We start from the raw sequence: 15466 nt of genomic DNA on the forward strand, positions 1-15466 counted from the left end.
AGGAAGGCACGAAGCGTTTATACTTCATGGAAGTTAATATTTCAAGTTGATACTTTGGAACATGTATAATAGTATAATACGGTAAAATGGTATTATTTTAGGGTCCTCAGACTCTAAATGAACAGATTTCTATATGTTATAAAAGCATTTTATGATAACTCATTTTATAGTTATGTGAGGATTAAGTGTTAGTACTTACTACAGTTACACATCACTTCATGACAAGGATATGTTCTGAGAAATGCATATTCAGGCGATTTTGTCACTGTGCTAACATCATAGAGTGTACTTACACAAACCTAGATGGTTTAGCCTACCGCTCCTAGGCTACAAACCCACACAGCACAGTCCTCTACTGAATACTGTAGGCAACCGTAACACGATGGTATTTGTTTATGTAAACACAGAAACGGTAATATGTTGCTCTAAGACACTGTGACATCACTAGGTGATAGGAATTTTTCAGTTCCGTCTGATGGAATCACTGATGTATATGTGGACCACTGTTGACAAACATTGATATGTGGTGCATGAATGCATTACTATTATCATATTTCTAGTGAATAAAAAACTTTAGCAAATAAGCAACAATTATACCTCTGTAGAAAGTCTTGACTTCATAGGTCAAGAATAATAAACAAGTAATTAAAACATACTTGTATTTTTATTTTTTTTTGTCACCGGCCGTACCAGGCTCAGCCAGTGAGTGCACCGGCCATCCTTATATAGGATCTGAACCCGCGGCGGGAGCACTGCTGGGCTCCCAGTGCCGCACTCTCCCAGGGCGCCACGGGGTCGGCAAAACATACTTGTATTTTTAAAAGAATAACAGATATATAACATAACTGTGTTGTTTATATGGATGACAGTCTTGGTAATTTCCTCTCATTCAAAAAAAATACCAAACATTTGATTTTTTAGGTAGCAACCCTAATGCATTTTCGGCTTTCCAAGGTCTTCAGCCTGTGAAGCCTAGGTCTACTCACATTGGTCACCACAGCCAGGACTGCTATTCCTTGCATGATGGGCTGCCATGCTCCGATGTCCCGGGCTTTTTCTGGCACCATGCGTCTAAACTGGGTAGTCAGTTTCCATGCGTCCACTCTTATTTCCAATATATTGTTCACCAGAGCCAACAGAGGGGCCAGTGGAAAAGAGGCCACAAATAAGGTGACGAACCCAAACTGAATAACTGTCAATGGAATGGACACACATCATGGAGTAGTGGATGGATGGAAGGACAACATATTTTCCTTTACTCTTGCAAAGAAAGAGAGAGGCAAACGAAGAACTAAATCTCAAAGAGAAAACACATCAGTGGTAAATAACTTAAGGTTCAACAGTAAAAGGATTCAAACAAAACACAAATATGAAATCTCTGGAAAGAAGACTAATTAAAAGCCTGTTTCTTTCACATGTATACACTTAATAGGAACAATATATTTAAAAATCTTTAATCAACCAGAATTACTCACTGGTAATAAACTTGAGACAGTCTAAGCATATTAGTCATTCTCAGTGTTGAAATAATTGAATGTTGGAAGATGATTCATGACTTAAGATTAAAAAGAAATTGTGGAAGTATCTAACAAGTAAAAAAGAAATAAGAAATGTACCTTTGGGAAAGCTATGCTTAGAGAATGTTGGAGGAAATATGCTAAATGAACAAAATGAGTGAGCTCCCGAGTCTGAGAATACAAATACAGCATATCCGGAGAATTCACGATGTGATTACAAATCACAGAAAAACTGTGATAAAAGTGTCTTAAGTCATAGTATAATCATTCTTTGGGAATCTTTATCTTGAAGTTGCTGCAATCCATGTGGTCATAATAAGTCAAGATTCAAGTGGTGGCTTAGAAGTTCTTTTCTCCTTGTCTGTAATTTACGTGCCTCACTATAGATGGGTCAGCACAGATTTTAGGTAAGCTATATCACAGGCAGAAGTAATAAATGATAATGCCAAAGATCTAAAGAAACCTTTCAGTTTTAGACTCTTCCCTCCTAACTGGCAGATCTTTAGAGGAAACGTGCAGGTATGTAACCAAGACTGGGGATAAGAGGAAAATTTACAGCCACTTTAGGCCTATTGCTTAGATAAGGGGAAGGTATGACTCGGCCAGGAAGGGCAAGGGTGTGAAGGGTGTGGCTAGGTAGGAGGAGCTGGCATTTGCTTTGTTCTGAGGGGCTAAGGGCATGCTGCAGAAAGGAAGGCAGGGTGGAAGGATCTGGCAAGTTCCACAGGCCAGGTCGGAGCAGTCATATTCAGAGAAGTCAGCCAGGCAGGGACACTGGAGTTGATGGTGTCACGGAGTCAGCAGCAGGAGCAAGCAGCAGTGATGTCAACGTCTGTGTTGACAACTCACCTAACCCTAAATAAATTCACAGTCTACAGGGGCTAGACAAGTAAAAGAAATGTGTGGAGTGGATCAGAGTCAACTGTGGTAATGGGCAAGTACATTTCCTACTGAAAGGGACAGCTCACAGTCACCATGTTGGAATAGGCCCAATGTTGCCAGATAAGGATTTTTATTAGCAACAAAACCAGTTAAAAATCCAAAAGAGAGAAGATATAATTTATAATAACAACAAAAGCACAGACTACTTAGGAATAAATTAACAGGAAATGTTAAGAAATGATAATTGACTTAAGAGAAAATAATGAATGAATGATAGAATGTGCCATACTCTTGACTGGGCAGACTCAAATTTGGGGACATATCTAATTTTTTTGACAAAATAACTTAGAATTCCAATGCAAATTGTTGTTAAATCCCATGGATTTAAGAAAAAAAGCTGAAAGGTAATGCTAAAATTCTCCAAGAAATACAAATAAGTAGACAGGTAAAATAATGAGGAGGGGTGTTTGCACTGACAATATTAGGGACATTCTGAAGAAGAAATAAAATGCGATCAGCTCTAGGAAATAGTGATGTATATTATAATGCTATGGTAACTGAAATAGTTTAACTAGTGCATGAATAAACTATGAATTTTATACAGAATGGATTTTAGGAAGAGATGCAAATATTCATGGAATTTTAGTATATTATAAAAGTGATACTTCAAATCAGTGGATTCAAGTATTTGAACAAATGGCTAAATCATTGGAAAACTTGGTATGGGGCCATCACTTTTGACACCAAAATAAATTCCAGATGGATTAAAAATTTCATATTAAAAAATAAAGCAACAGAAAAAATCCAACGTAGTATAATCTGTCCTGATATTCAAGCGAGAACAATCTTATAAGCAACTTTTGAAACTGTGAACAAAAACAGAAAAGACTGATCCATTCAGTATGGCAAAAAAAATACACCCACTGTTAAAACAAAAACCAGCCCTTGCCTGAAACTCTTCATGATCCTGGTATTGCTCTCTCATACTTTCTATGCTTTCTCCTTCACTTGACAGTCAAGTTTCTAGAGGAAAGTATCTACACTGATTATTTCTCCACCACTCTTTCTCTCCTTGCGGCCCTACATCCTGCTGTGGTCCTCCTCACCATACTGAATCAACTCTTGCTTACTTTGCTGGTGACTGCATGTTCCAAAGCCGATGCACATTTTCAGTCCTCATTTATCTGACCAATATGCAAATTTGGACATGGCCAAACATTTCCCTCTCTGTGGAATATTTTTTTCCACTTGATTTTTGTTTTACTTAAATAATTTTAATAAGTCAAATTATATATTATAAAACAAAAACCACACACACTGCCTAGCTGAAGGGCTGCTTCCACTTTCCCCCACAGTTCTAGCATGTAAGTGTGGACTTGAGCTTCTACTTTTCCCCCCTGTATTTTTCGTTATGCTCCTTTCATCATGTTCAAATCCCTCTTTGGCAGTGTTACTGCCTTCCAAGCCTTCTCCGTGTTGACACATGCTGCTGGGTTTCTTCCACCTGCTCTGCTTTTCATTCTCTTTGTAGACTCCTGTTCCTCCAGTCGCACTTTAAATTTCCCTTTTCCCCAGGGGCTCATCATCAATTCTCTTCCAGTCTCTCTTGATACTCCTGCCAGGCATGCCTGATTCACCCATGCGGCCTCACCCATGGCTCTTCTGAGCTCCTACTGGTGCAGCCAACTTTCTAGTGGACATTGCCTTTCATATGACCCATAGACACCTCCCTCCCAAAATATCCAACCCTGAACCATTACCTTGAAACCAGCTCCTCCTCCACCCTGCACATTGTCTCTTGGCACGTGAGTTAACTCTCTAACACTTATTAAATCTGTCTTCCTGTCTCTATTCTGATGCCCGTAGCCTCTGTTTCTGCACTTTTCATTTGTCTGGGTTACTGCTGTAGCCTCCTGAATTACCAACATCCCACTACTTAAGGGCCCCGTCCAAATTATTCTCTTCCATTCTGCTGCCTGAGTAATCTGACTTTCTTCAACATAAACTATGCAATTCTCGTGTTAACAAATATCCAATGGATCCCTTTTTCTTTAAGGATAAAGATAAAGTCCCCTGCCTAAGCACCCAAGATCCATCACGACACGGCCCTTTCTTCTTTGATATTCCCACTTCAGCAACCTTTGTTCTAGCTGTACTTGGTTTACTTGTCATTCTTTGAACTGACGAAACTGTTTTATGCCTTTGTACTTTTCAGGATGTCCACCTCTCCACATGGAATGGCCATTATCTTTACCACTCTGTAGATAACTAACGTCCATTCACCCTTCAAAATGCAGTTTACGTATCACCTGCTCGAGGAAGTCTCCTTTGCATTCTGCTCTTTAACAACCCACGGAGTTCTGTACTCCACGAGGACACAGACGCAGTCTTGTCTTGGTATCCCCAGTAATTGATAGTGTTTGGCATAAGTAGGTGCTCAATAAATGTTTACCAAATGAATGAATGAATCAATCAAGAGATAAGGGGCCTGCAAATCCTTTCCAATTACCTAGTTGCGACTTTGGAAACCTCATCCTGTAAAGGCTAGGAAATGGCAGTGCAGGTGGTGGGGCAGGAGCCACACAGAGATGAGGGAGTAGAGGAAGGCAAGCGTGAGTCCTGAAGAGGGTGGGGGTGGGGGTGGGGGTGGGGTGGGCGCAGCTTTGATGAGTGTAGAATAGGAAAGGGAAAAAAAGGAAGGGGTAGTGCAAGGAGATGGTGAAGAACAGATATTAGTTACAGTAAATTAAATGGAGAAATAATATATAAAAGTGATTGTTTTAATGGATTTGTAATATTAATATTACCCTGGTTTTGATCTCTATGTTCTTAGTAACTGATTAGATTTATTCTTTTCATTTTAGTTGCTTTTATATTTTATTGAAACATAGTTGATCGTATATATCTGTAGGGTACAGAGTTGAATCTCAGTACCTGTGTGCAATATGTGATGCTCAAATCAGGAAAATTAGTATACTCAACATTATACAAGGTAATTGCTTTTCAGGGCCCTTACCAAGTCCTCCCTTACCCCTCTCCTGCTCCACCCTTCCCACCTCTGGTAATCTCAGTTCTATTTTCTCCTTTTGAATGTTCAGTTATTATTGTAATTGTTGTATCTTTTTTTCTTTTTATTTTTTTTTTAGTTCTCACTTATAAGTGAAGACATGAGATATTTCTCTTTCTGTGCCTGAATTATTTCACTTAACATTATTTTCTCTAAGTTCATCCATGTTGCTGCAAATGGCAGCATTTCATTCCTTTTTATGGCAGTGTAGTATTCCTCTGTGCAAATATACCACATTTTCTTTAACCAGTAGTTTAATGATGGACAGTTAGAGTGTTTACAATTCTTGGCTGTTGTAAACAGAGTTGTGATGAACATGGGAGTGCAGGTATCCCTTTGACATGATGATTTTCATTCCTTTGGGTATATATATCCAGTGGTGGGATTGCTGGATCGTATGGCAGTTCTAATTGTAGTTGTCTGAGGAATCTCAAGACCGTTTTCCATAATGGCTGTACTAATTTGCAGTCATACCAACAGTGTAGGAGGGTTTCCCTTTCTCTGCATGCTCTCCAGCATTTGTTATTCTCTGTCTTTTTGATAATAGTCAGTCTAACTGGGGTGAGTTGATATCTCAGTGTGGTTTTGATTTGTATTTCTCTGATGCTGAGTGATATTAAGCATTTTTTCATGTCTCTGCCATTCATATACCTTCCTTTGAGAAATGCCTGTTCAGCTCCTGTGCCCATTTTTTAATTGGGTTATTTGATTTTTTTACTGTTAAGTTGTTTGAGTTCCTTGTATATTCTGGATATTAATCCTTTGCAAATATTTTCTCCCACTTTGTTGGGTGTCTTTTCACTCTGTAATTGTTTCTTTTGCTGTGCAGAAGCTTTTTAGTAGTTTTGTATAATCCCATTTGTGTATCTTCCTTTTTGTTGCCTGTGCTTTTGGGGTCATATTCATAGTCTTTGCCCAGTCCTACTTCCTGAAGTGTTTCCCCTATGTTTTCTTTTAGGAGTTTTATATTTTTAGGTCTTATATTTAAGTCTTTAATCCATTTTGGGTTGATTTTGGTATATGGAGAGAGGTACGGATCTAGTTTCATTCTTCTACATATGGATGTCCAGTTTTCCCAGCACCATTTATTGAATGGGCACTCTTTTCCCCAATGTATGTTCTTGCTGCCTTTGTCAAAAATCAGTTGGCTGTAAGTTTGTGAATTGATTTCCGAGTTTTCTATTCTGTTCCACTGGTCCATGTGTCTATTTTTATGCCAGTACCATGCTGTTTTGGTTACTATAGTTTTGTAGTATAATTTGAAGTCAGGTAGTATTATGACTCTGGGTTTATTTTTATTACTCAGGATTGCTTTGGCTATTTGGGGTCTTTGTTGTTCCATATGAATGTTAGGTTTCTATTTGTGTGAAGGATGTCACTGGTATTTTGATGGAGATGGTGTTGAATCTGTAGATCGCACTGGGTAGTATGGACATTTTCATAATGTTAATTCTTCCAAACCAAGAGCATGGAATGTCTTTCCATCTTTTGGTGTCTTGTTTAATTTTTTTCAGTAGTGTTTTGTAGTTCTCATTGTAGAGATCTTTCACCTCCTTGGTTAACTTTATTCCTAAGTGTTTTATTCTTTTGGTGACTATTGTAAATGGACTTGGTTTCTTGATTTCTTTTTCTGCTAGTTTGTTGTTGGAGTATAAAAATGCTACTGCTTTTTGCATGTTGATTTTGTATCCTGAAATGTTACTGAATTGTTTATCAACTCTAAGAATTTTTTTCTTAGAGTCTTTAGGCTTTTCAATATATAAAATCATGTCATCTGCAAACAGGGGCAATTTGACTCTGTCTTTTCCAATCTGTTTGCCCTTTATTTCTTTCTCTTTTCTGACTGGGCTGGCTGTACTTCCAATACTATGTTAAATAGGAGTGGTGAGGGTGGGCATCCTTGTCTTGTTCCTTTTTTTTTTTTTTGGTCTTTTTTTGTGACCGGTAAGGGGATCGCAAACCTTGGCTCAGTGTCGCCCGCACCGCGCTCAGCCAATGAGAGCACCAGCCGTCCCTATATAGGATCCGAACCCGTGGCGGGAGTGCCGCACTCTCCCGAGAGCGCCATGGGGCCGGCCCTTGTTCCCATTCTTAAGGGAAAAGCTTTCATCTCTTCTTCATTCAGGATGATACCAGTGGTGGATCTATCATATATGGCTTTTATTGTATTGCGATACTTTCCTTCTATACCTAATTTGCTGAGTCTTTATCATGGAGGGATGCTGAATTTTGTAGTCTCTGTGCCTACTGAGACAATCATTTGGTTTTTGTCCTTGATTTTGTTGCTGTGCTGTATCACATTTATTGACTTGTGTATGTTGAACCATCCTTGCATCCCTGGGATGAATCCTACTTGATCACAGTATATAATTTTTTTGATATGTTGCTGTATTCTGTCTGTTAACATTTTGTTGGGGATTTCTGCATCTATGTTCTTCAGAAATATTAGCCTGTAGTTTTCTTTTTTGGTTGTATCTCCATCTGGTTTTGGTTTCAAGGTGATGCTGACCTCATAGAATGAGTCTGGAAGAATGGTGACTTTCAAGTTTTTGGAATAGTCTGAAGAGAATTGGTAGTATTTCCTCTTTAAAGGTTTGGTAGAATTCAGCAGTGATGCCATCCGGTCTTGGGCTTTTTTTTGTTGGGAGACTGCTGATTACTGTTTCAGTCTCATTGCTTGTTATTGTTCTGTTCAAGTTTTCTATTTCTTCTTGGTTCATTCTTAGAAGTTTGTGTCCAGAAATTTATCCGTTTCCTCCAGGTTTTCAAATTTGTTGGCATATAGTCTCTAATGATTTTTTGCATTTCTGTGGTATCAGTTGTAATGTCTTTTTCATTTCTGATTTTTGTTACTTTGGTCTTCTCTCTCCTTTTTTTAGTTAGCCTAGTTAATGGTTTGTCTATTTTGTTTATTTTCTTTAAAAAACACCTGTTTGTTTTATTGATCTTTTATATCTTTTTTTGTATCTCTATTTCATTTACTCTGCTCTGATCTTAATATTTCTTTCTGCTCTGACCTTAATATTTCTGTCTACTAATTTTGAGGTTGGATGTTCTTTGAGGTGTAGCATTATGTTTATTTGAAATTTTTCTATTCTTTTGATGTAAGCATTTATTGCAATAAACTTCCCTCTTAGTACTGCTTTTGCAGTATCCCACAGGTTTTCACATGATGTGTCTTTACTTTCATTAGTTTAAGAAATTTTTTGATTTCCTATTTTATTTCTTCTTGGACTCACTGGTCATTCAGGAGCATGTTATTTAATTTCCATATGTTTGTATAGTTTCCAGAGTTTCATTTGTTATTCATTTGATTTCTAGTTTTAATCTGCTGCGGTCTGAAAAAATAACTTGCAATGATTTCAATTTTTTAAAATTTGCTGAGACTCAATTTATGACCTAACGTGGTCTATCCTGGAGAATGTTCCATGTGCTGATGAGAAGAATGTATATTCTGTAGTTGTTGGATGAAATGTTCTATAGACCAACTGGACCTGGCAGATATCTAAAGTATTATTTAAGTCCTGTGTTTCTCTGCTGATTTGTTGCCTAGATGATTTGTCCAATGCTGAGAGATGGGTGTTCAGGTCTCCAACTATTATCATATTGCTGTCTATCTCTTTCTTTAGGTGTAATACTGTTTGCTTTGTATATCTGGGTGCTCCAGTGTTGGGTGCATATATATTTATGATTGTTATGTCTTCTTGCAGGATAGGTCCCTTTATTATTATATAGTGGCCTTCTTGATCTCTTTTTATGGGTTTTGGCTTAAAGTCTATTTTATCTGGTATAAGAATGGCTACTTCTTCTAGTTTTGGGTTTCCATTTGCATGGTATATCTTTTCCAACCCTTCACTGTTAGTCTATGTGTCTTTATAGGTGAGTCTCTTGAAGACAATACATAGTTGGGTTTAGCTTTTAAATCCAATCAGTCAGAGTCTTTTCAGTGGGGAATTTAATCCATTTACTTACAGGGTCATTACTGAAAGGTAGTTACTCCTGGCATTTTATTGATTTTCATTTGGATGTTTTAAATATCTTTTGTTTCTTTCTTACCATTTCATTGTCTTCCATATTTGTTGGTTTCTTGAGGTGGTTGGATAAGGTTTCTTTCTCTTTCACGTTTGCATTTTTGTTCTACTAGTGGATTTTGTTTTTTCTTGTATATACATGGTAAGATTATTGTTTTTCAGGTTTCAGATGCAGGATTCCCTTGAGGATTTCTTATAGGGCTGGTCATGTGGTGGTGAACGCCCACAGTTTTTGTTTGTCTGGGAAATATACTATTTCCCCCTCATTTCTGAAGGATATCCTTGCTGGGTATAGTATTGTTGGCTGGTACTTTTTTCCTTTTAGAATTTTGAATATATTATCCCATTCTCTTCTGGACTTTAGGGTTTCTGTTGAGAATTCTGCTGTTAATCTGATGGAGACTCCCTTAGAGGTGACTTGACACTTTTATCTTGCTGTTTTTAAGATCTTCTCTTTGTCTCTGAGCTTTGCCAGTTTGGCTATAATGTGTCTAGAAGAGGACATTTTGGATTGAATCTGTTTGCAGATCTTTGAGCCTCTTGGATCTGAAGGTCCATGTCTCTCCCTATACCTGGGAAGTTTTTTGTTATTATTTCATTGAATATGTTTTTCAATGCCTTTTCCTTTCTCTTCCCCTTCTGCAACACCCATGATTTGGATGTTTGTACACTTCAGCTTGTCTGCTAGCTCTCTTAGATTTTCTTTGTTTTTTATATTTTTTTCTTTTTTTGTACATCTGCATTATTTAGAAAAGACCATCTTCAAGATAATAAATTCTTTCTTCTCCTTGCTCTAATCTGCTGCTCAAGCTCTTGGTTGTGTTTTTATTTCACTGAATGAATCCTTCAATTCCAGAAGTTCTGCTACATTCTTTTTAAGGCATTAATCTCTTTGTACATTTTCTCCTTCAGATCTGAGCACTTTTTCTCATTTTGTTGTGTCATCTGAGTCATCTTGTATCTCACTGAGTTTACTTAATATTGTTGATTGGAATTCCTTTTCAGTCATTTCAAGGTCTTCCTGCTCTGATGGGGTACTTGAGAATTATTATATTCCCTTGGTGGTGTCATGTTTTCCTGTTTTTTGTATTTCTAGTATCTCTACATTGCTCTAGTCATCTGGTAGAACAGTTGCTTCTTCTATTACTCTGGAGTGGGCTTTGAGGAGAAAGACTTCCTCCTCTTTCTCTGGGCTCCACTGGTGACTCTCCTTCTGTCTAGGATGATGAGTGGTCAGTGGGCTGCCTATTAGATGGCAGTGGCTGCTGGTGTGGCAGCAAGCCACCTCTGTGGTGGCAGCTGTTGTGGACTGCTTGCACAGAACTGCTGCCTTCAGTAGAGCAGGCGGGGTTACTTCTCAGGGCTGGTGAGGTCACTGGGCACACTGGTGCTGTTGGTTGAGGAAGGTGGGATGTTTTAAAGAATTTTTAAAAATTAATTTGGGGATGGAGGAAGGTAAGGTCATGTTGACATGGCAAGGGTGGAAGAGGCAGTACCAGGCTGTGTACTTCATTTATGGCACCTGCCCAGTGGAAGGAATCACCAAGTTCTTGAGAGACCTGTGTCTGTGCTGTGTAGTACTCTAAGTACAAAACCATATCTTATGGCTTTCAGATTTTAATACTGACAGACTATTTCTCTTACATTATGTATCTGAGTTCTTAGGACCAAACACTCTGGGAGGCAGTTTTGGTTAACACCCCAGGGTTATTCTAAAATCTCAAAGGATGGTGGGAAATTCACTAAATAAATGAAATTTAAAAAGCCAGGCTACACAGAACTTGGTGGGGAGTGGGTGGGACAATGTTAATATGAAATCCACTAACAGTTGTACATGTATGTTGAAGCTCTAAGCTGAAGTCACTTAAAAATTTAGGAGTACCAGGTTCCACACATTGGTGCTGTAAGTGAGGACTGAAAGATGCAGAGGACCTGGTAGCTACCTCCAACAGGCTCAGCCCAGCAGGGAGAGAGGCATGCTTACAATTTTATACCACCGAGACAGGTATCAAGTGCTAATGCTTAGAAGAAAAGAGCAGCAGAGCTGTATGAAAAGGTGAGGAACAAGCTGAGGCTCAGCAGGGATTCATCAGGTAGAAAAGAAAGGAAAAGAGCTGGTGGCTGAGTGCCAGGCCCAGGTAAGGATGGATGGCTTCAGGGTTGTTTGTCAGAAGATATTTCCCTTAAGCAATGGGAGCCATATTTATAAAGGTAGATGGCACTATCATTAACAAATATGGGGAAAATGAGAAGGAGGGTGTGAGGTGGTGAGACTATTACCAAAGGCAATCAATATTTATTTTTAGAGAAATAGAAGTAATTCAAAAGATACTGGGAAATGCTATCTTCAAAAGAGTAGAAGAACAAAGAGCAAATTTCAGTCTACTGTTAAATACACAGTTAACAGACAACCTACTCTCAGAAATTAAGTTTTCTAAGTCATTAAGTATTACTTGGATAATAGGAAAACAATTTAATCTAAAAATCTGTCCACAACAGATGTTATTCTGTTCTTTTCTATAGAATAGGATGAGGCCAAGCTATTTGGTTGATAACGATTTTAATGAGTTTATAAAACTCTAAAAGTCATACCAACTTCTCTTCAGAGCACAGCCAGATAACTTTTCCTCTCAACATCATTTATTTGACTCTAATCAAATACAGAAAAATAACTTTTTTTTCCTTTTTGGTGCTAAAATAATAAATGAGATTCTGCCCCAGGATGTTGTTGTTATTAATGCTGATAATAGTTCCAATAAGAAATATTTATAATTATGACTCATTTTAGAATAACAGGTAATTGTCTTGTAGTCACTTTGAAAATAAACAGAATAAATAAATAAATATAGCTTCTAGATATATACCGTGGCTACACCCTTAATAAAACCTATCATGAAACATAACAAAAGCAAAAATGAAATTCAAATCAGACTCCAGGCTGCTGCAAAGTATTGTTGACTGAAGAAGCCACAAGATGAACTTTTTACTCACCAAGGGAAGCAGATGTGTTTCCATGTATAATGTATATTTTTAAAAGCAATTATTTTATATATGGAATATGATTTAATAAAAATCTCCCTCTATCTGCTGACTTGTAAAGAGAAACCACAAAGGGTTGTCTCTGCAAACACACAAACCCCTATGCATAAATGCAAGGACTGTCAACCCAAATTCTATGCCTCTTTCTATTCTCCTAAGCTTAAAAAAAATGTAATTCAATGCAGTGGTTAGATGAAAGGGCATAGAATTTACAAAACATATAAGTTGTTAGCCATCTATTAGATGTAAGCATGTCATGCATAATAGAAAAGATGATGTTTCCTATGGAAATCTATTTTGAGATGCATCCAATTAAAGGCGACTGAGAGCTCAAAATCAAGTTCAACTGAAAAGAAACAGAACCCAAGCAAATAATACACAAATGGACAAAGACATTCAGGAAGGAGGGGACCTGTGCTAAATCTTAATTCCAGACCAGCAGGATGGTCCCCAGTTCAAGCCAGTGATTAGCCATAGGGTCACTGAAAGAACCAGACAGAAACTATGAGCCAGAAGAAACAGATATGCTATCAGAGGCAGACGTGAGATGTAAAAAGGGGTTCGCTGTGATCATTCCTGCCAAAGCAGCATGCTCCCTCACAGGCTTTCTTAAATGACTTGGTTCGGAAGTGTACTGGCCAACAGCTGTGCCTGCATGGGCCCCAGCCCAAGCTGAATCACTTCTAACAATAGTTGCTGAGTTGATTCTCAGACAACATAGTTAGAATGCTTTGAGAATTAATGGTGAAGCTGTACCGCAATGAATATTCCATTTCATTGCGTGGTAATAAATCTTCAGCTTTGTACAACAGAAATACTGACAAAGACACACACGGCCACCTTATTTGAAAGCCTGATTGTACAATTTTATCTAGTGGAGAAAAACGTACTCCCCTTCAAGACTCTAAACAATTATTTGGCTCAATAACAGATACTTTTGGGATCCAAAATATGTTCCCCTATATTTTATATCACTTAAAACTTCACTAACAACTTACTCATTTCAAGATATTCATAAAATAATCCCAGTTTGCCCATGGGCTGAAGATGGTAGTCCTGTTCCCATCGTGGGGTTGTCTTTTCTGATCCTGAAACTGTGTGATACCGTCCAATTAGATTCATGATCCAGCTGCCAGAAAAACCAAATTATAAATTAGAAAGAATATTATCACTCCAAGGTCATAAAAGTATTTTGCGCCTATCTCAAAACTGAGCACATAATCTTCCCACGAAATTAATTTCTTATTTGCAATGCCATTTTAAAAAATTTTTGCTTCCCTACCTTAAAATCTTTTGAAAAATAAGACATTATATACTGGGTTTATCAAAATTGCAACTACTATGAATTTTTGTCCTATCTCCTTTTCATGTGAGCAATTTAATTTTTTAAAGTATTTTTTTCCTCATTTGATCAACTTTAGTTTGTTTTTTATTTCCCTCCATCATTAAAAATGGCCTTTCCAATGTTTTTTTCCCATAGAAAATAAACAAAATAAAGACATAGTATGTGAACTGGTGACAAGTGCTGTGGAGAAAAATAAAGTGGAGCAAGGAACATTTGCACTTGTGTATAGGGAGGAGAGGGGAGTAGCCAGGGGAGGACTCACAATAAAGACGTGATGGAGTCAAAGGGGCGCCCGTGCAGGGACGGAGGTTCCAGGCAGAGGAACAGGGACTACAGAGACCCTGAGGCCGGAGCTCAAGGGCTGTGTTTGGTCAAGGCTAATAGGAAACATCTGGTGGTCAGGGATGAGGCCTACGAGACCACAGGGAGAGTCTGGGTGTTTTTTACTCTGAGGGAAGTGAGGAGCCACTGGGGGTCACTGAGCAGAAAAGTGACATAATTTGACATTAGATGAAATAGGTCCTAGACCTTATTTTAAGCCGAAAAGTTTAAGGACCAGAGAAGTGAAACACCTTGTCAAGGTCACAGTGCACAGTGAGGAGAAAACACCGCCTTGGAAGGAGTCCCAGTGCTCTACATGCTACTGGACTCTGCCCCTCCCCCAGCTGTCCATTGTATCTTCTGAAATGTCATGTTTTTTTCTCTCTTAAAGCCTGGGGCCCAGATAACTGCTTCCCCCTTTCTCTAGGGCAATTTGTTCTGAAAAGAAACCTGAGTTGGCAGTAAAGTGAGGTGTGCACCTGTAGCATAGCATAAAGAACTGTTGTCCCCTCCAGCAACAGCTGGCCTGTGGAGTTCGTCAGAAGAGACCCAACAACAAACTTCAAACACAGACAGAACATCTGGCCACGCTTCGGCTAACTAAACAACATGTTTGTGTGGATTTCAAATTCTGACCATGGGAAGGCATCACAGGACTGTAAAGACAGTTACTGCAAGAGAAGTGAGTGCCCCTGCCCTGTCCATACATGTGCGCCGTGTGAGGCAGGAGTGAGCTTGCTGTGTGCTGCTGCTCCCACCGCGTCCCTAAGGGGAGGGCCTCCACTGCGGACATGCCCCTGGCCTCACAGTCTTTCCCACTCCTTTCTCATCGATGACAGCCAGGAGGCAGAGGAAAGTGGAGGGGACATGGACTCAGACACCCTTGAATCTGAGTCCCCACTCCCCTGCTTAATAGCTATTTAACTTTGGTAACATTAACATAAAATGGGGTGACAACATCTACACTGCCCAGGGCTGCTGTCAGGATGAAATGATTCAAAACAGGTAAAGGATGTAGCACATTTCCTAACACATCGAAACCCCCTGCATGGGATTTTCTGTTGACCAATACAGGCTACACTGGCTGAGATGAACTGAAAACATGGCCTACGTTATTTAGAATCTCGGCTCAGGGATACCAGGCTGCCTGGATCAGTGGTTCTCACTTGGGCGGTTACACGAATGATGTGCAGCTTCCTATGCCCCAACCAAAAGATGCGAGGTAAGCCTGGGAATCTGCCACCACTCCAGGGGCCTGTGACAC

General features: G+C 38.9%; 1 protein-coding gene across 2 annotated transcripts in view; it reads right to left on the reverse strand.

The window, feature by feature from the left end:
• The window catches only part of ANO6 (anoctamin 6), a 184653-nt gene that overhangs the window by 13583 nt on the left and 155604 nt on the right, over positions 1–15466 (reverse strand). For both annotated transcript variants that reach the window (XM_063075340.1, XM_063075339.1), the window contains 2 exons: positions 13535–13665; positions 987–1192 (listed from right to left, as the gene is read on the reverse strand). In XM_063075340.1, coding sequence (XP_062931410.1) covers positions 987–1192; positions 13535–13665 — 337 coding nt within the window. The remainder of the gene's footprint in view (positions 1–986; positions 1193–13534; positions 13666–15466) is intronic.

This window comes from Cynocephalus volans, chromosome 12 (genome assembly GCF_027409185.1).
Source record: "Cynocephalus volans isolate mCynVol1 chromosome 12, mCynVol1.pri, whole genome shotgun sequence".
In the NCBI taxonomy this organism is placed as follows: Eukaryota; Metazoa; Chordata; class Mammalia; order Dermoptera; family Cynocephalidae; genus Cynocephalus; species Cynocephalus volans.